Below are 24,863 nucleotides of genomic sequence, written 5' to 3' on the forward strand. Positions count from 1 at the left end.
TCCAAACCACTAGTTGTCCCACTTCAGTATTTTTCCATCCTGTCCATGAGGGAGTGGTGGGCATAATGAACACCTTTCTTCAAGTGAGGACCAGACTAGAAGAAATGTTATCCTCCAATTCTTTCGAACAAACAGGTGAAGAATTGTTTGTGTTCCTTGCCAAAAAAGAAAGAAGTGGAGAGAGTAGGGGAGTGAGGTAGGGAGCTACAGGAAGAAGTAGAGTGCCCATCTCCCTATCAAAGCATCAGGGATGCACACACGGGTCTCTCTCTCTCATTCTGCAGCATAGATGCCACATTTTTACTACCTGTAGGGATCTGTAGTTTATCATTCATCTCTCACTGCTGCAAGAAACCAGGAATCATATCCACAACTTGCTACGGTAACACAATGTACTACATCCTGCATGCTTGGTTAGGTGGGAAAAGCTGCATAGTAATAACTCATTACATCAGGCCAAAATTCTGCAGACCTGTTAATGTTACATACAGGAAGGACTGATCTCAAACACAATAGTGGCTTACCTGCACTGAGGGAGCACAAAATACAGTAGTTCAACCTCTATTCAAATCTCGCCCTGGTAAGAGAGTTTTTAATAAGCCAACAAATTTATGCTTTTTTCACAAGAATGGATTTTAGGATTACTACCATGCCTAGATTCTCTCTCCAATGTGTCCCTTTATATTTATGGCTAAAAAGTCTGACTGTATCAACAGCACACAAGGCTATAAAAATGTACTGCAGCAACAGTTCTATCAGAGGAAAAACGTAGGCAAGAAGTAAATATTACTTAATACAGATTAGGTAGTTTGTTAACATTAACATAATCAAAAGAGCACACATGAAATTGTTTCAAGTTATAATCTACACATGATGTAGTTGCATTTTGTGCAGTCAGGCCACTTAAACTAAAAACATGTGCCATTCGGTATTCATTTAGCTCTTTATTATATTAGGTTCTGCCCATCTCTGCCTCGTAGCTCAGTTACTTGGGGGCAGGGGAGAGTTACTTATTGGGAAAAGCTCCACAACTCTGCCAATAATTGTGGGGATGAAGGGAAGTTTCTCAAAAAAAAAAAAAAAAAATCCACACACAAATCATTACAGTACCTAAGGAAGGAAGGCTCAAGGTGGGAGCCAAACGCTTCCCATTTTAAGACCTTGCTTTCTGTTGTGTATACCAGTGCTAAACTTAAAATATTTGGGCTGAAGTTTTGCATACTGAGCGTCTGCCTCAGGCTAAATTTTAATTGGATTGTTTCCATTTAGCCACTTTTGAGATAGGGAGGAAGGGGGATGGAGGAGTACATTTTGCCCATATTAAATAGTGTGATTTTTTCCCTTGAAAAGATTTTACACTCCTTTGGGGTTTTTTGGCAAAAACTTCAGAACATGCCAGGGGGCCTGCATGTCATAGAGATGCGCCTTTTGCTGTCCTCGCAAAAATCCACCCTGCTCAGGAGAGGGAGCGGGGAAATGCACACAGTGAGACTCCTTAGCTTTGAGCACTTCGAAGATGCTGTCCATCCTGGGTACACCCAGCCCAAAGCTCACAGAGGACCTCATTAGAAAACTGCAGGTCCTGAAAAAACAGGCTGTTTTTACACATGCTCTGTGGATGGCAGGGGAGGCACTTTAATTGGAGTGGCTCCAAGAACCTCCCTAATTAAGGCACCTGCAGCATGTTGTGTATCACCATCCCTGAGCTTCAAAATGGCAGCGGGGCATTTTAACTAAAGCTCATCTGAGGAGCTTTAAAGTGTCCTGCCATCATTTTGAAGTGTGAGACCGCTGATGTACAAGAAGCAGAGGCTGGCTGGACCACGCTAATTAGCACACTCCAGCAGACTTGATTAATTGAGTCTACAATGATACACTGTAATTACAGCACATCAGAGCAGTCTCACAGCATGTTCAGAAGTCCCATTAATGTTAAAAAAAGGAGGTTTTAAAAAAATCCCAGGGTTTTAAATTTCTCTAACCCATTCCCTGAACTCTTTCACATTGCCTAGAGTTCCTCCAAACCCTTACCAATAATTTTTCATATACAAATTTAAAATTTATATTAAACAATAACAAATAAAATAATGCAAGTGCAGTACTCAGTGAGCTCAGGGAAGATCTACTGGGCCATTGAATAGTCCCTCAAGGAGACTGGCAGAAGCCCTAGTGTTCAAAGCATTTATTTATCATGAGAACAAATACACTCAAGTAGAACTCCTGAAATGGCAGTGTGACAAAGCAAATGATTTAACTAAATCCCCTTACTCCATCAAATTTTTTCAGTCTGTACTATTTATAAAAAGGACAGATTACCAATAACTCCTCCCTTTCGTACTCCCCCAAAATGCAGTCTAGATTGCCATCAGCAAATGGAGAGGGCTATACTGTTGCAAATGACTAAACCCAAGGACCTAGTCCGATGCTGATGTAGATCAAGGATCAGGTTCCCTATGTCTAAGTCTATATTTGCACACAATAGGATGGCCTGCTTCCAAACAACCAAAGGAGACCCTCTCCACAAACATGATGGAAAGATGCTGCTTAATGTATTTCATAAAAATGGAGTCATCTTCTAGAATATAAATATTCGTAAGTACAAGATGCTCCAAGTAGGTGAGGTTTGGCTGACACCTAGTGGAACTAGGTGTCACTAGTCTTCAGTTTGTGAATTTGAAAATGTCTACAGCTTAACCACCCCCAGGAGCACGTGTGCTCATCTCCCTGACAGGCAGGGCATTTGTGTGTATAATGTATTTTTTGCATTGAACATATACACCTGTGCCTGCTCAAGGGATTTCCACAACTGGAAGCAGTTTAAACATGGCTATGAAGCAAGGTCTCTTGCTCTTTCCTCCAAGCTGCACGAAGTTCTGTTCCAAAACCCTCTATTTTCTGTGCTTGAGCCTTTGAATGCAAAAAACACCAAAAAACAAAAAACATTTTTTTTTTTTTTTACACTTGCCAATCTGTGTTTGAAAAGACTTCCTTTACATGGGTGCCCAAAAATATTCAGAGACAGAAGGATACTGATGCAAGCACGTTACTCGACTGGGTGAATCTTCTTTTTCAGAGGTTCTGATCCAAAGTAAACACACCAGTATTTCTGGTAACACCAGGCATGTGGTTAGCTGTATTCAAATTCAACATGCACTTACGCATTTTGCCAGGCTGTGGCCCCAGTGAGGATGTTGATCCATTCTCAGTTTTCCTGGATGACTTCTAGTTTAGAAATCTGAACTTCTAGTCTCTCAAATGACTAGGAACCTATTCTAAACCACAAAATGCATCCCATCGTCATCAACAGGGATCCTGGTTCTCTCCGATTTAAAAAAATTCCTTAATTTTGGTTAAAAAAAAGTAACCCCAAATCCACATTTTTCCATAATTAAAATGAAATACCACTATCTATGGATATAGATATAGCTATGGCTATAGATAGTGGTGTTTCATTTAAATCATGGAAAATGTGGATTTGGGGGTTTTTTTGTGTTTTTTTTTCAACTGAAAATTGGGGATTTTTTTTTTTTTTTAATCCAAGAAAACCAGGATCCCTGTTCAGTCAGGTTTGCCCTCCCTCTGTTCCAGGAAGCTAGGGAAACAGTCTGCAGGAGAGAAAGTCCTGTGTAAAACTGCTGCTGGTAAAACACAACTGCCTGCCTTAGGACCAGCTTCTTACACCACTGGAAGAGCTTCCAAATAGAGCAAGGAGCCAAAACCATTGTTTCTAGAGACAAGAAGAGACCCACTGTATAGTGTACAACTGAACCCCATTACAGAGCATTTCAGTACAGAACCTCCCATTTTGTGACTTCTGTCCCCTTCTACAGAATATCCTGACAGAGAAACCTGTATCTCCTCCATTATGAAGGCAGGCAACATATCCTCCCATGGAAGGGGAGCCAAAGGTTGTTTCCAAGAAAGAAGAAAAAATAAAAATAAAACTAGGGGCCAAATGCTTAGCATGCACCTAATGGAAAGAACAAGACCTGAGTGCCCAGGTGATTTTTGAAAAAGGGACTCAGGAACCTAAACTTCTCTTGCCTTCCCTTGGACCAATGATTCTCAACAAGAGTGCCACAGCACCCTGGGGTGCCTTAAGATCCTTTCCAGAGTGTGTCACAGTGCCACGCACTATTAACAGTGTTAGGCATACAAACATGATTCACAAGATAAACCCACAGATTTCAAACAGGAATCCACAGTGTTAAAAATATTTTGACCTGCTGTAGTCTTTGAGTTCTTTGAAACAAAGAATTGCTCTATTTTTCTGTGGTCAAAAATTGGGTGAAAATAGAGCTGGCATTTTCAGACGGGTGCCTTGAGTCTAAAGATGTTGAGAACCACTGCCTTAGACTAACCCCAGCTACTTACAAAAGAACACCTGCAGATACTGGCATCAAGGCCTAGCTTGCCACACTTGTTTCCCAGGAAACAATTGAATGGTAAAGTTCAGAGCCCCGTAGTAATGAAAAGGGATCCTGGTTTTCCCTGATAATAAATTGCAATTCTCTGATAAAACTCCTCAAATCCATGATTAAAATGTCCCCCCCCCGCCCAATGGTGCCTCTCACTCACTCCCTGCAATGCCCTGGCCCTGCTGGTACCCTGCACTCCCCCACTCCCCACAGCCCCCTGGTACATCTCACTCCCCACAATAACCCCCCAGCCCTGCTGGTGCTCCTCAACCTCCACCCACAGCTCCTGCTTCCCCAGCACTGCCAGGGGGGCTCCCAGCTGCCAGGGCTAGGGGGCCAGGGACCCGGGTCCACAGCCCCCTGCCCTGACCAGAGGCGGCAGCTGCTGTAGTGAAGCCCGCTGCAGGCTTGGGGGGGAAGGGAGGAGGCTGCTCCCCAATACAGTGCACGCTCCAGAGGCAAGGGGGGGACATGACCCATGCCTCCCACCTTTGTGAGCGGGGCAGGGGCTGCAGGCTCCTGCCCTGCTGTGCTCCCCTGGTGCCTGCACAGCCCAGCGTGTGCAAAGAACAACGAAGCCACGCAGGAAGCTGCCTGCCACTAAGAGCTGTGCGCTGCCCTGGCGAGGTGTCCCTGGCCTGCAGCAGAAGCAACAGGACGGGGCTGCATGTACTGCGGGCAGTGCAGAGCTCACAGCAGCAAGCAGCTTCCTGCACAGCTCCGCTGTTCCCAGCAGTGCCGGGTCACACACACTGGGCTGCAGAGACCCCAGGGGAGGGCAGCAAGGCGGGGAGCACAAGCCTGAAGTAGGCAGCAGACAGCAAGGCACACAGATCCGGGGGGTACAGATCACCTACTCCCAAGGAGTGCATGCGGTAGCAGGGAGCAGCCTCCCAACCCGAACCCACAGTGCACAGCTCCCACCTCACGCACAGATCTGGCAGGCACGGGTTCCTCCTTGCCCCCTCTGGGAACGTGTGAGCACCGAGCTGGCCCCAACCCCCCGATGAGCCACTTGCAGCCACATCCTGCTCCCTGCTGGGGTCCTGTGGCTGCTTACTGCAGCCCTGGGCCACATGCCCCAGCCCCACTCAATTCCCTCCCTCCCTATGGGGGCCTCAATACGAGCCCCTACCAACTTAGCTGTGGGAGGTGCTCCAGGATGCCTGGCAGCCACGTGCTGCCCTCCTCCCACTCCCCCCGCCACTCCCCTGCAGGGAGCTCGTCATAAAACTGCAAAATCCGTGGGTTTCTCCAGTACAATGAAAAATCTGCATTTGCCTCTGGTAAAAAGTAAAATCCGTGGTTTACTCCGTTTTTTCACAGGAAATGGAAAATCCAGATCCCTGGTAATGAATGCGAAATATCTCCCACTCCCTCAAGACTTGACACCCTGCTTCTTTTTATCTAGGAATTATCAAAGACAGATATTTAGAGTTATTTACCAACCATGCCTTAAATAAAAGCATTTTTGTAAAGCATGTAGAGCACTACAAAGAGTCTGTGTTCCCTCATCTTGTAGCAAGTCGGATTTATATATGGTACAAGTAAAAACCTAATTTAAATCTGAAATAACTGGCAGAACATCCTAATTCATCTAAACCATTAAGGCTTACAGAAAAAATAGTATCCCCCCTGCAAACAGAAAGATGTACTTAAAACAAAGATGCAGTATATGGAGGATCAGTTAAAAATTATTTAAAACTCCCTCAAGCATCACTTCTACACTATCCTAGTCAATTAACAGTTTCTTTTTAAAATAGAAAAGCCCAGGATGCATTTTGACATCATCTGTCATGCTCTTATCATAAGAGACTTACAGAGCAGTATAAATGAATACATACATATGGTATGTTATCTTCTTCATTGTTTATGCAACTATAAAAATAGGGAACCAAAGTGCAAGTCTGCTAGGGAGACTGTACAAGATTCAGATTTCATGTTTTTAAATATTTACTATATTTACTCAAATCCAAGATGAGGTTCTCTTTCCCACATTCAATGTGTGGGAAGAAAGGGTCTTCATCCTGGATTCAAGTGCAAGGTGGGGGGGAGGCACGGGGTGGCTGCAACCCTGACTCAGGCTCAGGGTCAGTCAGAGCTGCAGCCTCTGCCCTCCACCTGTCCTGGGCCACCACTTACCTTCAGTTGCGGCTTCAGCTCCAAACCCTATCAGGCAGCAGCAGTAGTGGAAGCAGATCTGCCCCCAGCTCCGATTCTGACCTGGTCCTAGGGCTAGAGCTGCTGTCACCACAACCACTGCTACCTGGCAGGATAGGGGCTAGAGTCACCATGTCCCCAGTGCCATGAGACTGAAGCCAGAACCACAACTAAGGGCAAGTGGGGGGCGGGGGGAAGAGAAGCAGCCCAAGGGGTGTGGTTCAAGCTACTTTATTTCCCTACTGCCTATGTTCCCAAATTGCCTGCCCCTCCCCCATGTCAGTGCGGGTGATGAATTTGGGGCAACCCCCTAAAAAATTGATTGTATACATGAAAAATTATAACATTTATAAATTTTCCATTTACAGAATCTAATAATTGTGGGGTCATTTTAAATTCAAAAGTAATCTTGGATTCAGGTAAATACAGTAACAAAGGTTGGTGGTGTTCTTCTAGAGCCTTGAAGTTGGGCTGGGGTTCAAACTGAAAGTAACAATATATACATTTTCTTTTATTTAATAGCAAAATGTTACCACTCCTTTTTATATAAAAAAAAAAGCACATGCATTTCTCAGTTATTGTTAGCAAACATCTAAAGAAACCTTCATTCATACCGATGTGCACAAAAGCCTGTACTCAATGCTACTACTAGCAGCAATTGTATTTGTAATGATTAGGGATCTTGGTTTTCTCCAATTTTAAAAAATCCCCAATTTTCAGATTAAAAAAGTAATCCCAAATCCACATTTTTCCATGATTTAAATGAAACTCCACTAATATCTAAATCTGTATCAGTGGCAGATCTTGGAGCCTCTTGCGGTAGATCTCAGAGCCTTTTGGAGTCTATCCAAGGCTGGGGTGGGGGGGCTGAGTGCCTGCATGCATGCAAGTGTGTGCCCCAGCCCAGCAGATCAGTCCATGGGGGAGGGAAGGGGCAGGGGCTAGACTGAGGCCCCCGCAGTAAGGGTCAGTGCTGCAGAGGCAGGAACAGGGGTAAGTTGAGTGGGGCCCTGGCTGGGTGGGACTTACCTGCTGGGGAGGTGCACCGCCAAACAATTTTTTCTCCCTCTGCCTCCCCTGTCCCTCCTCACAGACTTACCTGCTGGGCAGGGGGTGGTGGCACATGGTAGACCTTGGGTTGCTTTTAAGTGCCAGTAGGTGATCTCCTACTTAAAAAGGCTGGAGACCACTGATCTATATATTAGTAGTGTTTCATTTAAATCATGGAAAATGTGGATTTGAAGTTACTTTTTTTAAACTGAAAATGGGGGATTTTTATGTCGGACAAAACCAGGATCCCTGGTAATGATGTTTAGTTTTGGGGTTATAGCTATATTTTCTTATATGTAAGCATGCTCCAGGCTTAACACATCCTTCATGAAAAATATGAAAAATAAACCAAAAGTATTATATACAATGGAACTTATATGAGCCCTGTTACCATAGTATCCAAGGACCTCAAAAACGTTAATTTATCTTCACTGAATCTCTGAAGGAGGGGATCCCTTAAAAATGGGAAAAACTGACACAAAAACTTCACAATTTGCTCATAGTAACACAAGAAGTCTGACTGAATAGAGAGCTTAGCACAAGTTTTCCACTATTACCTTCATGCCCAAACTGTCTTTTTTGAACATACACACACATCTTTCTCTGAAGGCAAATGTCAAGCAAAAATGATGAAATGTTAAGATTGTTCATATATTAAAATAAATTCTTGTCATAATTCTGCACTATGCTGTTATCATGACAAATTAGAAGTGACAAAATAAAATCTACTTAACAGCACTGTTAGCAATGCAACCTTATTACAAGTATGTTTTCTGAAAGACATTCCAGGAACAGTTATAACTGTACCAGAACTGTTTCTTTATAACAAAAAGGATACACCTCATGCTCATTAAAATTGCAGTAATTAAACCAAAATTACTCTGTTACTTTTGTCAATAGTTTATTTATACAAGATAGGTCAGCTGCAACATCTTTGAAAAAGCTGACTCAAAGTTCCTATGTAGATGTTCTACAAAAAGGATGTGGATTAGGGAAAAATATTGTCTTAAAATCTGAATTTAAAGTTTATGATCAAAGAAACATAAAATACTAGGGCTAGAAGGGATCTCGCCGGGGTCATCTAGTCCAACCTCCTGTTCAAGGGAGGATTTTTCCTAACCAATAAAATAAATTAATAAAGTGCCAAGTATTTAACTAAGCTTCTCTTAAAAACTTCCAAAGATGAAGATTCATAGCCTCGCTGGGCAGGCTGTTCCAATGCTTAACCACCCTCAGTCAGAAAGTTCTTCCTAGTATCCAACCTTAAAATTTCTTCCTGCTGCAATTTGAGACCATTGCTCTTAGTCCTGTGCCAACACCACAGAGAATAGTCTGATCTACGCTATCTTTATAACCATCCTTCAGATATTTGAAGACTGTTTCCAAAACCCCTACAGTCTTTTCTCCAGACAAAACAATCCTAGTTCTTTCAGTTTTTCCTCGTATGTCAGGTTTCCCAGGCCTCTAATGATTTTTGTCTGGATTCCTGGTTTGTCCACATCTTTCTTGAAGCAAGGGGCCCAAAACTGGACACAGTATTCCAGGTGTGGCCTCAGTGTCAAATAGAGCAGGAAAATGACTTCCCTTGATTTCCAATTAATGTTCCTATGAAAAAAACCCATTATGTTATTGGCCTTTTTTGTAACAAGAGCTCATATTCAGCTTATGGTCCAGTGTAACTACTAGGACCTTTTCTGCACTACTGCAGCTGAGCAAGTGATTACCTAGTCAGACGTAATCCTCTACACTTCCAACTTACCACAGTTTTGAAGTCTTTATCGGCTTCATCGAATTTTCCTTGCTTAAGTAATAAGTGTCCTCTTTGTAATCTTGCCTGAAATAAAACAGTGACCAGTTTTGTATTTTACAAATAAGTATTGGTAATCAAAGGAAATCAAGCCAAGCTTTCTATAAACCTACTAGGATGGCATTTTTTTTCATCCCATCCACATCTAACAAACTGAAACAGAAGCAGTCATAATAGCACCTACTCCATTCCTCCCTTTCCTGTGCCTCATTCCCAAATGAAACAACTTTGTTGGAAAAAAAATGTTGATTGTTAATGGCAGGTTCTATTGCTGCATACAAAACTATGGCTCCAGCGAACTTTATTCAGCAAAGCAAGCATTTAGCTGTTAAGACAGCACTTCTACATTCAGGCTTCATTAATCTATGGCTTTTTGATGGGCTGTAGCAAAAGGAAACTCCCTGTCCTTAACGTTGAGTCTTCAGCAACAGAATTCTTATTAAGTTTTCAGTTTAATGCATATTATTTTGACAGCTAGAGGGCATGTCTACACGTGCTATGAAGGTGGTTTGAGCCAGAGTTTATTGCTCCTGAGTGTGCCATTTGCACATGTGCCCAGGACTGCAGCACGTTGAGCTGAGGCACAGCAGAGCTGCTCCAACTCGGCTCAATGTGCTGGAGGGGGGCTGGCTGGGGTACAGGGGTGCTTCAGTGTGGGGGCTAGCCAGCAGGCAGCCCCCACACTGAAGCATCCCATCAGTGCTTGCACATACACTGTGGTGGCGTAAATAACTCTACCGTAGAACAGTACTTGTGTCTGGCAGTACTATCCTACAGTGGGGTTAATTAGTTTACTCTGTCCTAATAGCACCACACACGTAGATGGTGACATTGTACTGCAGAGCCTAGTGGGAAACTCTGCAATAAGTGTCTCATGTAGGCATGGCCATTGACTGAAATTTGAAGAGTTTAGGATAAAGAAAGTTATATTAAATGCCAATTAAGAACTGCAACCACCCGTTCTTGAATAAACTAGATTAAGTGAAATCCAATGACAAGACAAATTTATTGCTAATAAAACTGTTCAACTCCCAAGACTGGTGTAAAAACAGTTTTTATGTATCCAATTCTGTGAGGAAAGGAAAGGGAGATAAATTCTTTTCCTATGCTGACTGGAATAAGGTCACTTACAAGTAGTTCATTTTGTGGCAAAAATCCATTTCATGTCTTAGAAGAAAGAAATTGCCAAATTTGTCATGGCAACAAGTATGATGTAAACTCAACTCTGCAACCTAAAGTAGTCAATCTTTACTGTTCAAATTGAGCGCAACTCAATCCTTTCTGGGTATTTATTTTAAAACCCAAGGAGATGTTGCTCAGAAAAAAAGAAGTTGGAGGAAAAAGGAATGAGGCAGGGATGTTAATTATCTTGGAAAAATGCCCAATGGTAATTTCAGCTTTATGAATCTCCCAAAAACTACCCAGTAACAGCTTGTGGTAAGCTTGGTGGTAATCCTAGAAAAATCATTCATTTCTTGATTGGCAACTAATTTTACTGCACATGTGACTCCTGTGATATACCACACACCTTTATAAATGCTAGCAGAGGATATGGATTTGCTGACTGTATTTTAGGTACAGAAACAAGAGTTAGAGTGAAAGAAGACTAGTGCATTCCTCTGCCAATGAAGGAGCATTCTGTCCTTCCTCATTTTAAATGCTTAAGTCAGGGTTCTTAAAAAGTTTTCTTTTTTATACTATGAGCTAAAAAAAGAATATTTTTTGAAACAAAACACGATTTTATTTTACCCTGAAGGAATCCTGATTCTACAAATCCAGCATTACTTACTGATGTGAAATCCTGCTTAAGTTCAACCACTTTACTTAAATCACGAATTGCAGCTTTAGATTTGCCCATGGCTAAATACACTGTGGCTCTTCTGTAATAGGCAATGTAGTTATCAGAATCACCCTCTGCAAGTGAAGAAATAGAAATGAGAAAACTGCCTCAAAGCAATTCAAAAGTTAGGATACAGCTAAGTTATAATAAGAATAAAAAGTAGAGTTGCTTGAATTTTAAGCAAGTAGCAAAGGAACATTTGCACAAAGTAATAGTTTTACATCTCATCTTGCTTATGTTTACCTTAATCAGTACAGAGATATGAAGATGGCAACACTGCTAATTAGGAGTTTTGAAGGTGATTGTGCACTGCTATTTCAGTTCTGGAGTAAAATTAAGCCACTGCATACTACTAAACTGTTACCACAAACTACAAGCTTACTTTTGGACGCATGTTAACTCTTTCATTCTTCATTATGGTTTGCATAAATCACATCAGATGCACACAAATAAGTCAATATAAATAATTACCCCAAATGACCAATATTTTAGTTAGCAGAGTGTTTTCACCAATTCATAAGCTCCTTACCCTTTACATGCAGGTAGCAAAAACTTTGCATTTCATTTTAACAACAGTTGCACCAGACCCTTATTTAAGTCTCAGTGGCAAAAATAAATTGTTCAGTAATGCTGAAGCTGGAGTGATTACACAGCCTAGCATTAAGGTTAAAGCATCCTAAAAATAAAAATAAGTGACTAGGCAATTCTTCTCCAACACTCTTTGTCACCACTGTTCTTTAGGTTTCTCTTGCTTCTTGCTAGAATCCCATTTTAGTGTAGAAATCCTGACCAGAAATCCACAATAGTCCAAAGGAGTTTCTGAACATGGTACCCTAAAGGTACACACAGGAAGAATATGGTGCTCTTAATTCCAAGATGAAAATAACAATGATGAGACTGCAGCTAAACTGTCCATCAGGCTACTCACTGGACAATAATGTCTTCTAGTTTAAAAGTGTATGTAACTTTGTAGTGCATTATTAGAACTTATATAAAGTTTAGAGATGGGAATGTATGTATTTGTAACATAAAAAAAAAGATGGGTTTATTCCTCACTTAGTAAATCTTACGGGTTAAGCTTAAAGTCTAACAAATTAAACAGAACATCCTGAGAAATTTCAGTATGTAGCTGTGCTTCACAGCTAGTAACCTTACTAGATGGAAATGTTCTCAGTTCCCTTGTACAATCATCTGCCTACTAAGTAGAAAAATGCCAACGATCGAATGGGTAATAACTTTCTACCCTGACACTGCATGCCACTCCCTAAACAAGTACTATGGCTTCCCAAATCTATTTTTATTATCCAAAACTGAAGCTTCACTAACTAACATTTACGGTTACTAAGTACTACTCCACAGAATACATGCATATCCTTAAACCTATTCTAGCTAATACAGCCTTAGGCAGTCTATAAATGAACAGCTCTTATACCCAGCAGAGTAAGCTGTTTATCAATGAACACACAAACTCTTAAGGATTAAAACAACCAAGGTGCGAGAAAGCTGACCCAAGAGAGCTGATAACAAGTGTGTTCCACCACCAGATGCTGATCTTATAGCAGGCAGAAGATGGTTTTCCCCTCAGAGCCCCCCAGTAACAGCAATGAACAGCGTCCCATATCTACACAGAGAAAATTCACAGCCCATCAGTCACACAACTTGGGGAAGAAGTTAAGAACCAGAAACAAGGAGTAAAGCAGAAAAGAGCTTGCTTTTTACTGCTAGCTGTTTGCAACAGGAACATTGCACTGGCTGCAGCTAAAAGGAAAAGGGGCTATTTCCTCATCTACTAGTCCTGTGATCTAAAGCAGGGGTTTTCAATCAGGGGTACGTGTACCCCTGGAGGGTACTTGGGATGGCCTTAGGGGGTATTTGGCAGTGGGCACCGCTGCACCACCAGCACTTCCGCCACCACCCGTGCCGCCCACATACTCAGCTGCGGGGGACCACCCCTCTCTGGTCACCGATCAGCTGATGGGGGACCCCCTTCCCTGCTTGTCAACTGGCCATCAGGGGTACACTGACCCAAAAAGGTTGAAAACCCCTGATCTAAAGCAAGCAAAGACCTTAAGAGAATGAAGAGGTTTTTTTGATTAAAGTACACGTAGTACTTAGTGCACCAGCCAAGTTGATGATTTTTGCTTAGAAAATTTGAAATCTCAGAAAGGAAGAGATTTGGAAAGACAACTTCAAGATGTTTTGTACCATTAACTTCAGCATGGTGAGGTGACAGATACACTCAGTGAAGGAACTTATATTCAATTTCCTTGTTTTCCTGTCCTTTTTGAAGGGACAGAACATATAAAACAAAATAATATTAGTGTACTAGTCTCAAGTATTTAAATTTTAGATCCGTCTTTAGTGCAGCAAATTCTAAATAAGTTATTCATTACTAGCATTAAGAATTTACTACCCTTAGCCATGCATCCTGAAGAGGTTAGCAGAAATGTCACCATATATTTCAGTATAAACCAAATGAAAAAGGTAAAATTTTAATTTGTAGCTATGAAAGGTAATTGGATACACCGGGTTATAAATAGAGGAGTTACTGCACTCTCATTTGAATGTGTGTAGACATCCAGATTTGGGAAAATTCTGGCAAGTTTGTTTTCCTGGTAGAAAATCTTATCTGGAGATGCCTGAACAGATGTTTGATGCCGAGCCCCTGCCCAGCAGAGTTTGTATGCTGATGCTGCACAGCCAGGGGAATTCTGTGAACATCTCTCAGAGTCCTCTGTGGTCTCTCAGGAATCTGGAGAGAGGGGCAGCAGAGAACATCGGTTCAGAGTTAACCTGTCTCTCCCTGCAGCACAATGTGGAACAGGGAAGGGGGCAAGTTCTGCTCCCTAATCAGCTGGAACAGTAGAGTCCAGCAAGCAGCACTCACTGCCCCCTGAGTGGGGCAAAGAGCAAAACACCTGGGGGGGATCATGCCATGGTTTCTTTCTGAAGAAAATGCATACAGACATTTACTCTCTCAGGTTAACCCTGGTTGTTCCAGGGTTATTTTTTGCTCCTGAAGCAAAAAAATTTTTTTTGTTCATTCATAGTTTCTGGGAGAATTGGTGCTCTCTCAGTAGAAGAAACTGAATGCCTGTATGTGACCCCTGTAGACACGTCCTGGCTAATCCCACAGCCACAAATGAAATCAAATATCAAGACTGAGAATTAGTAGACAAACAAGCTTTTACACACAGTTTTTGCATTTAGACCTAAATGCAAGGTCTCAAAGCCATGATTTATCACCGCGTAACATCTTGAAGTTTGTTTTTTACCAATAAAATGTATATTTTGTTATACTATAATAAAGTTAATTTAAGTAAAAAGAAAAAGAAAATCACAGCAGCATACCCACATTCCATTCACTGATGTAAATAAAATGCAAAGACTTTGGCACCACCCTGCAGAACAAGAAAAGCTCTAATGTGGGTAATTAAGTATTGAGAAACACCAAAGCAAAAGAGTTTGCATGCAATCCAAGAAATGAACACACTCAAAATGTATAATTCTTGTCCTAGGGAACTTCTACTCTACCAATGAGTTTATGAGAATTAAAGAATCAGAAATACACTTTGTTTTAGTTCAAGATTGAACAAAATCTTTAAAACATGATGATTATTGCCCCTCCTATAATTGTACAGTGCTTTAAGAGAAATGCATTGGATTCCCATAGAACTGAAGAAGAAAGCAAGAAACATTCCCAACTACATCCTTTTTTAAATAAAAGATGCTTTAAATTTTCTTTTTAATTTCTCATCTTGATAATGCCAGGGACACTTTACAGGACTATATCACAGTCCAGCTGTTTACAGAGAATGTACTGCATATGCAAGGCTTGGTGTTCCCCTGCACTTGATTTATATGATCTTCATCCTGGAACCTCAAAGTGACAAGGCACAGGCACACTACACTACAGAAGATCTCACTGAAGTTATCACTGCTCTAAAAGCCCTGCTCATCTCTGCAATCCTGAATATGCACTGCAGCCCTCCCCCCACCACCTGCTGTGATTTGTACAACTGGAACATTTTTATTCCCCACAAGCAAGGGCAAGAGGAGCTTCAATAAAAAAAAAAAAAATCAACCAAACATGCAGTACAGTAATTTAGCTGTCTTGAGATACACACCTATAGCTGTATGAAAGTGAGACAGGGCATCTGCTAGCTGTCCAGCAGCCAGTAACTTCTTGCCCATTTCAAGTTGTTTTTCTGCTTCTGCATTTATTCCACATTCGGCTCCTAAGGAAATAAAAACAAAAGGGAAAAAAAGGCAATTTTGGACCAGTTCGGTTCTAGTATAGTTGGCACTTAAAACCAAAAATGGAAAAAAAAGAAAGATTTTTTCTCTCCATAACACACAAGACATGAACTTTTAATTTTTGCTTTTCAGCAGCCATGAAGTCCCTCCTTCACCACAGATACAGAAACATGGGTTACATTTTCTAATTCTCAGTACCTTGCATGTTCTACCAAATTTAGTGATCCTACAAAGCCACCTTATTCCTTATATCTGTTTAAATATGGTAAGCCACTAAATTAAAAGCTATTGCCAAACGTACATTTCTAGCTGCCCTAGGGTCACCAGCCTATGGACTGCATGCCAGATCTGGCTCACAGCAGCTTGGGAAACCAGAAACACTTCAGGTCACAGCATGAGAGTAGGTGTGTACCCAGAGTCCTACTCCTCCTGTTTCCCCTCTACAGCTCCTGCTGATCGCCAGGAGAGTGGGGAGAAATGCAGCTCTCTGCAGGGACTGGGTGGTAAACAGCGACCTACAGGGGTAGAAGGTTGCCACTCCTTCCCTATGCATCTTTTGGACGTACAATAGTTTGTACACCTACTGCTTTGGCCAAAAATACTCCCTTATGACAAGGGATCCAGTTTTCTCTGATAAAAACAAAATCCCCAATTTTCAGGTTAAAAAAAAGTAACCCAAAATCAACATTTTTCTGTGATCAAAATGAAACACCACTATATATACACATCTGTGTAATCAGATGAGTTTCATTTTAAAATCACAGAGAAATGTAGATTTTGGGTTAACTTTTTTAACCCCAAAATTGGATTTGTTTTTTTGGTTTTTTTTAATCAGAGAAAACCAGGATCCCTGCTTATGACCACAGATCCTGGTTTTCTCCAATTTAAAAAAATCTCCAATTTTCAATCAGGGAAAACCAGGATCCCCACCTATAACTAGGCTGAGCCCCCCCACACACACACACTCACAACTCGTTTTCAGGACACCTATTATAATTCTCAACATCTAGCTGGAACCCGCCTCAGAAATCCAGGACTGCCCTGGCTAAACTGGGACACCTGGTCACCTTACTTGTGACTAAAGTTAAAAGCCTTCATATAAAGAATCATTCAGGACACACGGCAAAGTGAACAGGAAGAGGTCTTTTAAGTTTCATTTAACAGTCAATGTGTTGTGCTGCGATAACTTCTCACCAAGTACCCTCAGACATTTCAGAAGTTCCTTTCAGTCCCATCGCATATGCTTTTGGTTGAAGATCTTTACAAAAATCAGTCCCTTAATACAGGCCATTGGACACATGCTGATATTGTAGAAAAACATGTAAACAACAAACAGGCCTTGCCTAGAACGATGATTCAGGTTTCAAGGCCAACTGGGGGCCAAGCACTAGATCTGCGATGATAAAACTCCCGTGGAGCATACTTTAATAAGATGCACTTGCCAGCTTTTGGCATATCATGCCAGATTTCTGGAAGCACCAAATAGAAACAGTGAAATGCTCAGTCTGATCTTATTTCTGCTGAAAGAAATGGCAATCCTCATCCACGTAGCAGTGGAAAGTATTTTCACTGAATATCCTTTTGTCCCTATATCTGTAGAAAACAACTGGGAATTCATACCTATTATACTACTTTCATAGAAATCTAAGAATTTAAAATCACACACAGGTAAAACTTAACTATCTTCTAGCTGACCCTCCCACAATCAGAGACAAAGAAAGTAAAAACACAGCACCACTAGACTGTCTGCACTGATCATTACAACTGCCTCTACCCCTATAGTTTAGTAGCAATTTGAAAATTGTAACAAAATGTCAAGTTTTTTTAGTTAAAATTTCATACTGAGAAAGGTTCATTACATTTAAAATATAATGTTAGATTATACTTGGTTTAGACCTTAAAAGTAGGTCACCAATTTATTGCTAAAATTATTTAAAAACTAAAAAACATACTTCAAACAAAAATCCATTTAAAAAAGAAGTCATCCATTTTTATTCATTCTGCACGAGGTAATAGAGAATGTGTGGTAGTATAAAATAAAATATAAATATGCACATCAAAAACAAAAGTGCATAGAAACAATTAATGACAACGTTTCACTTCAAAGTAACTTTGATAAGAAACAGATGTTTTGCTAGATCACCTCTCTTTGTATCTGCTGCAATTAAAAAAAATAAAGTTTTGGCAGTGGACCGCACCAGAAGCAATCTGGAAACATCCTTCATAATGACAAGTCACAGCGAAATTATTATGTTTGTTGGCAATAAAACTCCACTCGTAAAGGTTAGGTATCAAACTGCCTAATATTAAACAGGATTCTCCAGGTCAATACTTATAAAAGAGACAACACTTCCTGCTTCTTCTCTGTTATTCTTACCACCCTACAATAACACTGCAAACACAATACACATTTATACCGCATTCCCCCCATTCCTTGAAATAGTGCTGAAGTCTGAAGAACCTGTCTCTGCTTCCTTGTTCATGCATCATTAATCATGTCACTGCTGCTCCAAAAATAGCATTTATACATGTTCTTGTGCAATGTCTTTCATATGTTGCCCTCCATTATAATAATGCTTGTATAATACAACCTCAACTGGGAAGAGCAAAAGGACTCTGGCTAAATAAAACAAACAACAAACCCAAACGAGCTGCTCAGGAAGACAGCTTTCATTAGCCTTACTAATCCTAAAGAGCAAGAGAGATTTATGACTGCAACGTACTGTTCCAAAATGCTTTCCCCTCTCTAAACTAGCGATTCTTAACCTTGTTAAAAATTAAGGTAGCCCTCTGAAAATCCCAGCTCTCAGCTTTCGCTCATGTCTTCCATAGTCAAAAGACAAGAGCAAGTCTTCTGTTGCAAAGAACTCAGAAAGACCACAACAGGTCAGAAAGTTTTTAACACTGCAGATTCTTGTTTGAAATTTCTGAGCTTACCTTGCAAATCACACGCAAGTGTTTTCATACCTAGCTGTGCTAATATTGTGCAATACCTTTTAAAGGATCTTGCAGTTCCCTTGGTTGATAATGGCTGCTCTAAACACTTAGTACCTACTATTTAAATTAAAGTAGCATTTTCCATTTAACAAAGGTTGTCTGTCCAATGCATTCACTGCTGCTGATGTGCTCCTGGAAGGAAGAGTCATGGGTGCCAAATACTCTCAGACCTGCCAGGTAGGCAGAGCTGGTGCAGAGAGCTTTGTAACCCAAAGCCTGCTTCAAGTAGGAGAATTCCAGCAATTAATCTGAGGCTTGACAGCTGGTAGATAGGAAGTGTTAAGGGAGGTCAGCAACAGTACATGGGTACAACTGATTCTCTGACCAAGACACTGACAGTTTTCATCAAAATAGTGGATACCTTGTTTTAGGAGAGCAGCAAACATCTAATCCCTGTGCTACCTCCACCCAGTACACAGTATTTGCCAGGTCCACACCTCTGGCAATCACAAGGTCTAATGCTATTATTCATGTAATGCATACAGAATATGTAAAAAAACCACATAAGGTCTGAAGAGGGAGTGAGTGCAGTTAAAGACAGCAGCAACAATTTCTAGCATTACAGAGGAGGAAATGGATACCAGTAACATAGAACCTTCAGGAATAGCACAAAGAGGTTCACCAATACAGGATACATCTGAAAGTACTGCAACATTTGAAGTCAAACTGCCCATCAGCCCCTTAAAGCCATCAGCTAAAGCAGTGGTATCTAACTCATCCGGCCAGTGAGGGGCTAGTCTGCAAGTTGGATCAGCTAGCCCCACATGACCTGGACCAGCCCAGCAGAGCAGTCCCACCCCTTCACGCCTGAATCAGTGCATAGTGCTGGGTCTGGGGCATTCAGCATGTGACATGCAGGCCCAGCCCAGGACTCGCAGGCAGCACCACAGGTCAGATGACAGGGCTCCACTGGCCACATCTGGCTCACCGGCTGTATCTTTGACACCCCTGAATTAACGCATTGGCTAGTATAATTCTAAAAGTAGGTCCCAGAGGATACCTGGAAAGGAAGGAGGCAATGTTAACACCAGCAACCTCCTCCCCATCCCCCCACCCCCAAAAAGACCATGGAGTAACTTTAAGCAACAAAGCAGACATCCCTCTCTTTCTCTTCCTTACCACCACTCCCCAAAACCTAAGTCCTGGGGGAGGGAAGGAAAAACAAAAAAACCCCACCAGTACTGTTCCATAACAATCTGTTTCAGCCTCAGATCAGGAAGAGAAATAACACTTTGACACCATCCCTGGGTAAGTGGTGAGAAAAGAGACCTGAAGAGGTCAAAGGACTGGTAACAGCAAACCTGGCTAAAAATGTTGAGCTCTCTGAAAAGCCCCTGTTGGCCTTACTCTTCTTTCCCTCCACATAAGTCCTTTATCTTGCTGCTTGAAAGGAGCGAGAAGAAAAACAGGACCTCCCCAGTCATCCATTTCCTATTCCAACTGGGATGAACAAATATCCATGTTCACAAAGGGGCTTGTGCTAACCCTAAGCCTGTGCATAACAAAACAGAAGAATCCTACAGAAGAGCCAAAGCTCATTTTAAGCCAGTTCCCAGAATACTAGCGGAAGAATGGCAAAGTCAGTCGTGGGGGTTTTGGTTGTAGCAGTGTTGGTCTAAGGTGAAGGCAGGCAAGGTTCTTTGAGTAGATGTGACTTCTTTTATTAGACCAACTACGTAGTCCAACTACTCAGTTCATCTAATAAAAGCTATCACATCTACTCGAAGAACCTTGCCTGCCAAAGTCAGTCATGATTCACATTCAAACAAGATAAAACCAAGCTTATCAACTAGCATCCACATAAGACTTCAGCTTAAAACTGGCCTGTTACACAAATTCTTAAATCAGGGGACTTCTACAAACAAGTTAAAAGCTGGAAAGATTAAACTATTTTTTAGAAGAGCTAAAAGACTGGCAATACTGAAAAACATGAGGTATATAGAAATGACTCTATCCTTCCAATTCAATGAGTTTCACAGAAAACACGCTTGCACAGTATGTGTCTTTTAACCAGCAATAAATTCACCCATCACTTCTTCAACCATCCTCAGCACCCTCCTTCAGGAGAATCTCCTCAACTCTTCCTGAAACCAGTGACGTTGTGCTTGGGACCAGTGAGGAACAGAAGGGATGAACTGTGTTGCAGAGGAGGCAGGCTCCCAGTAACACGTCAACATGATGCATTCTCCAATAAACTATTCTTTCAGCAATATAGTTATGCAAGTCAACAGAACCTAGTGTACCACCTAGTGTATGACAAAAAGATACTAGTCGTGTATTTTGTTAGCTTCACATATACCAAAGAAAATGCTGCTTTGAAAGAGATATTGCATCTCAGAAATTGTGCCCAATTACATCACATTCTGGCCACCCTAATATGTGCAGAATTGTTTCTTATGAGTGCTGTGTCCAATCTAGTTCCGCATAATACCCTTCCCATCAAGATTATCACAGTCTACTGCAGCTCTCTGTTAGGAAAATAAATCCAGTGTTAGAAAGGAAATGTATGCCTACTGCAGCCACAATTAACAAGGCACCAGGTCATGCATACTATGGCCATATATAAGAAAGTGACTTGGGATAGTCTGGCACCTCTATATCCACAATTATCAGCATAATGGTATGTCATCTCCAAGTGCTTCAGAATACGTGCAACTGTTTAGACCAGGGGCCAGCAATCTTTTACATACCTTAGGCTGAAACAACACAGCTCCAGTCTAATGTAGGCCAGGTGGCTTCAGCTGTGTGACAGTACTGGGGAGCCTTGCTCGTGCCCACACCAGGACCACACAGCTGGGAGCTGTGCCCATGCTACCGCTGTGCTGGAACCAGGTACCTGGAAACTGTGCCCATGCTACCCCGCCCCAACCTAGGCTGCAGAGCAGCTCCCCACTGCCTGGAAGTTGTACTCATGCCATAGCTGGGGCAGGGGATGTGGTGTGGAAACTAGCAGCAGCATGGACGTAGCGCATTCTTACACATGCTTTGGGGGGCGGTAGTTAGAGCAGCTCTCAGGAGCCACTAATTAAAACACCTACAGTGTCTCATGTATTCAGCAACCCATGCTTCAAAATGGCAGTAGGGATGCTTTAGTTAAAGTGCCCTCACCACTGTTTTGAAACACGGGAACACTGAAAACATGAGACGCCAAGTCTGCTGGACCACTCCAATTAGAAAGCATCAGAACAGGCATCAGCATGTATAGGTGACCATACTTTGTAGATGCCTGTCCCCGCCAAAACTCCCCACCAGCTGGAAGCAGTACCCATGCCACAGCTGAGAAAGCATTGGTTGTGTGGACATTGCTCCCAGCTGCCAGGTACCAGCACAGGGAAAAAATCCCTCCCTTCTCCTCCCCCTGCTGACAGGCTGCTGAAACTACCCACCCTGTATCAGACCAGAGCTGGGAGGGCTGCTGGAAGTGGCAAGGCCCAGCCCCTCTCTTCCTCATGCCACCATGGGCAAAGGCAAAGCCCTCCAGCTTCACAGGCCAAATTCAGCATTGCCAACTCCTGGCTTAGACTAATTCTTCTGATCACAATTAGTTTGCTTCCTGTAGCAGAAGTATCCAGAAGATACAATACAAAGTTTTGACATAATCAGACACTACAGGTTACCAAGTTCCAGCTTAATATTATATTGTCCATCAGCCAGCTGAAGCACATTTCCATTATAGATTTCTTATTAAGCACAATTTTGAAACGCATTTCAAATGCAGCGCTGGAGAAGTCCACAGATTTACTCTTGGCTGCAAGGTTCACACAGGGTTCCTTCTACTCTGCACATCACCACCAATAAGAAAGATCAAATCCTGCCCTCAAAGACACCAGTAAAACATCTGTTTTCCAACTGCGCCATTACAGACACCTGCACAACTCCATCAGCCCTAAGCGTAATTACACAGGTGTCACAAAGGATACAAATCTGAAAGCAAATTGGCTGTATAAGTACAGGTGGGGAATATAATCTGCCTTGAAAACCCTATTACTGGTGCCAATGCAGGAAATGTTTTTTTAAAAAGTGATTGTCAGAGACCTAGGCAAACTTCCAAATAAAAACCCCAAGCAAAAAAGGAGAAGAAAAAAAAAAAAGTTTTGTTTTTTTTTTTTAACTTGAAAAAGTCAGTGAGAGTTGAATAAAGTCACTGTTTAGGACCAAGGCAGCTGTTTCAACTTTCAGGAACTGGTCTTCTGCTGGTAGCTCCCAAAAGACTGGGAAAGCAAAGCACTTGCTGCCACCCTGACAGAACTCTTGATACATGTAGTTTTCCAGTGTGACTAAGACATGGTATGTATGTATGTATTTATTTATTTTAAAGCAGCTGTTGGTTTTAAGAAGACAGGGCCTCCACTCACTTTTGAGCCTGGTGTCTTCATTACAGAAAGTACCTGGGGAAGGGCTCAATCTGGGGGTTTATTCTTTGCCACATTAACTGTCCCCCATCTTCACCGCCCCCTTAGAAGCCTGGTCCCCGCTGCCGCAATCCTGGGGCGAGGCCAAGCCCAGTGCATTTCTCCACAAGGCAGCAGGGCACCTCCCGGGTGAGCTTGTCTATGCCAAGAATGGGCTGGGCCCAACTCTGGCTGGCACTGCCCACCCCGCAGATTCCCCCTTCTCCTCCTTGGCTCCTAGTGCCCCAAGTCCCCTTAGCCCTACTCCCCTCACCCCCTAGCACAGTGCTTCTCAACCCTTTCCTGCACCAGAACTCATCTGTTAACATCAACGGCCAGTCCCAACCCAGTGCTCCCTACCCCCAGCATCCATGGGGGAAAGGGGGGGGGGGGGGGAGAAGCAGCCCCTGGCAGGCTGGAACGGTGCCAGCCTAAAAGGGAAAAGTCTCACGTTTCTCTCCTTCTCAAGGGGAATCCGTTTTCAAAGTATGTGCACCACGCTTTCATATATTCTTGCGACCCACTCTTGGGGCGGAAACCCACGGGTTGAGGAGACATGCTGCCCTAGCACATAGCAGCTGGGTCCCAGCACAGCTCTGGGAGGCGCGGGGCAGGAGCCAGATGGCAGTTCGCGACACGCGCCCCAGCCTCTGCCCCTCGCGCCCTTCATCGCCGCTGCCGCGCACGGCCCTGCGGGCAGCAGCTCCCCCGCGCGGCGCCCTCACCCTGGTACTGCAGGTCGAAGAGCACCAGCAGCAGGGGCAGCGCCGAGCCCAGCGGGCGGCCGCGCACCCCGGGACGCACCATTGCCTGCGCTGAACCCCGAGACAGCTCGGCGCGTCCCGCCCCGCCCAGCGTTCCAAGTTCGCCGGGGTGGGTCGTGGGCGCCGCGGATTGGCTGCGCCGCCGCTCGCCCCGCCCCGCCACTAAGGACACGTGGAGAGCGCGGAGAAGGCCCACCGCTTGCGCCCCGCGGGGGCTTGGGCATGCGCAGAAGCGCGAGATGACGCCACTGAGGGCTTTGCCCTGTGGTGGGAGGGCGCATGTGTCCGTGCAGCCCCTTAATAACTAGCTTGTGCCGCCTCCTGAGCACGCCGGGCTGGGCATGAAAGTGTTGCTCTCTCGGTTTCTGAGAGGGCAGCGCAGATGTGAGGGGGCAAAGTTCTCCTGCAGGCGGGGGAACATTTCAGAGGGGCAGAAGTCCTGGTGCTAGGGCTAACCTGGCCTCAGCCAATGCCTTCTTACTTGTGTGGCAGCGTTGGCAGGCATTGGCAATGCGCAGGGGGTGTGCACCCCCTGAGTGTGGCGGCGCACCATGTGGGAAAAGGTGCCACTGACACTGCCAGTGGCGTCTGCACACGGTCCACAATCACTGCTGGCTGCTTCCGGTGGTGTCTGCGGGTGGTCAGCGCTTGCCACCTCCCCACCCCCGACCACCAACAGTGCCACTGCCACCTGCAGAAGCTTCCTGCTTACCACCACCAGCAGGAGCTTGCTGTGCCCCCCCAGCCTCCAGGGGCACAAGGCACTCATGTTGGCAGGTGTACGATCATTATCCAGAATGTGTAGAAAATCTTAAAGGCAGTGTCGAAGGAAGTTTGGGCAGATGTTCTCCAAGGAGATATGCCAGCGAACAAGTTTGTTGTGTCACCTGGCGTGGTGTCAGATCAAGTGTTGTAAAGTCAAAACTGACGTCAGAAAGCTGAAACAGGGTGTCAATTTATAAACATTGTAAGTATGAAACATTGTACAACTTAAAATGTTGTAAGTCGAAGACTGCCTGTACTACAGCTTTCTCCTTACCTTTCCTGATGGGCAAAGAGCTCCAGTCCCACGGCTCCAGCAGTGCCTTGCTGCATGCACCTGATCCACACGCAATGCAGTGAGAACTGGTGGCAGCTGCTTTGGGTTGGGAGGAAGCCGCTGCTCCAGGATGGGATGGC

At 43.3% G+C, this 24,863-nt stretch overlaps 1 protein-coding gene across 1 annotated transcript in view; it reads right to left on the bottom strand.

The window, feature by feature from the left end:
* The window catches only part of DNAJC3 (DnaJ heat shock protein family (Hsp40) member C3), a 48,794-nt gene extending 25,008 nt beyond the window's left edge, over nt 1-23,786 (bottom strand). The window contains exons 1-4 of the mRNA XM_006258989.4: nt 23,646-23,786; nt 15,403-15,513; nt 11,225-11,349; nt 9,388-9,462 (exon numbers count right to left, since the gene is read on the bottom strand). Of these exons, the coding sequence (XP_006259051.1) occupies nt 9,388-9,462; nt 11,225-11,349; nt 15,403-15,513; nt 23,646-23,727 (393 nt within the window). The 5' untranslated portion in view covers nt 23,728-23,786. The remainder of the gene's footprint in view (nt 1-9,387; nt 9,463-11,224; nt 11,350-15,402; nt 15,514-23,645) is intronic.
* Between the last annotated feature and the right edge of the window lie 1,077 nt (nt 23,787-24,863).

Source organism: Alligator mississippiensis, chromosome 1 (genome assembly GCF_030867095.1).
Source record: "Alligator mississippiensis isolate rAllMis1 chromosome 1, rAllMis1, whole genome shotgun sequence".
Classification (NCBI taxonomy): Eukaryota; Metazoa; Chordata; order Crocodylia; family Alligatoridae; genus Alligator; species Alligator mississippiensis.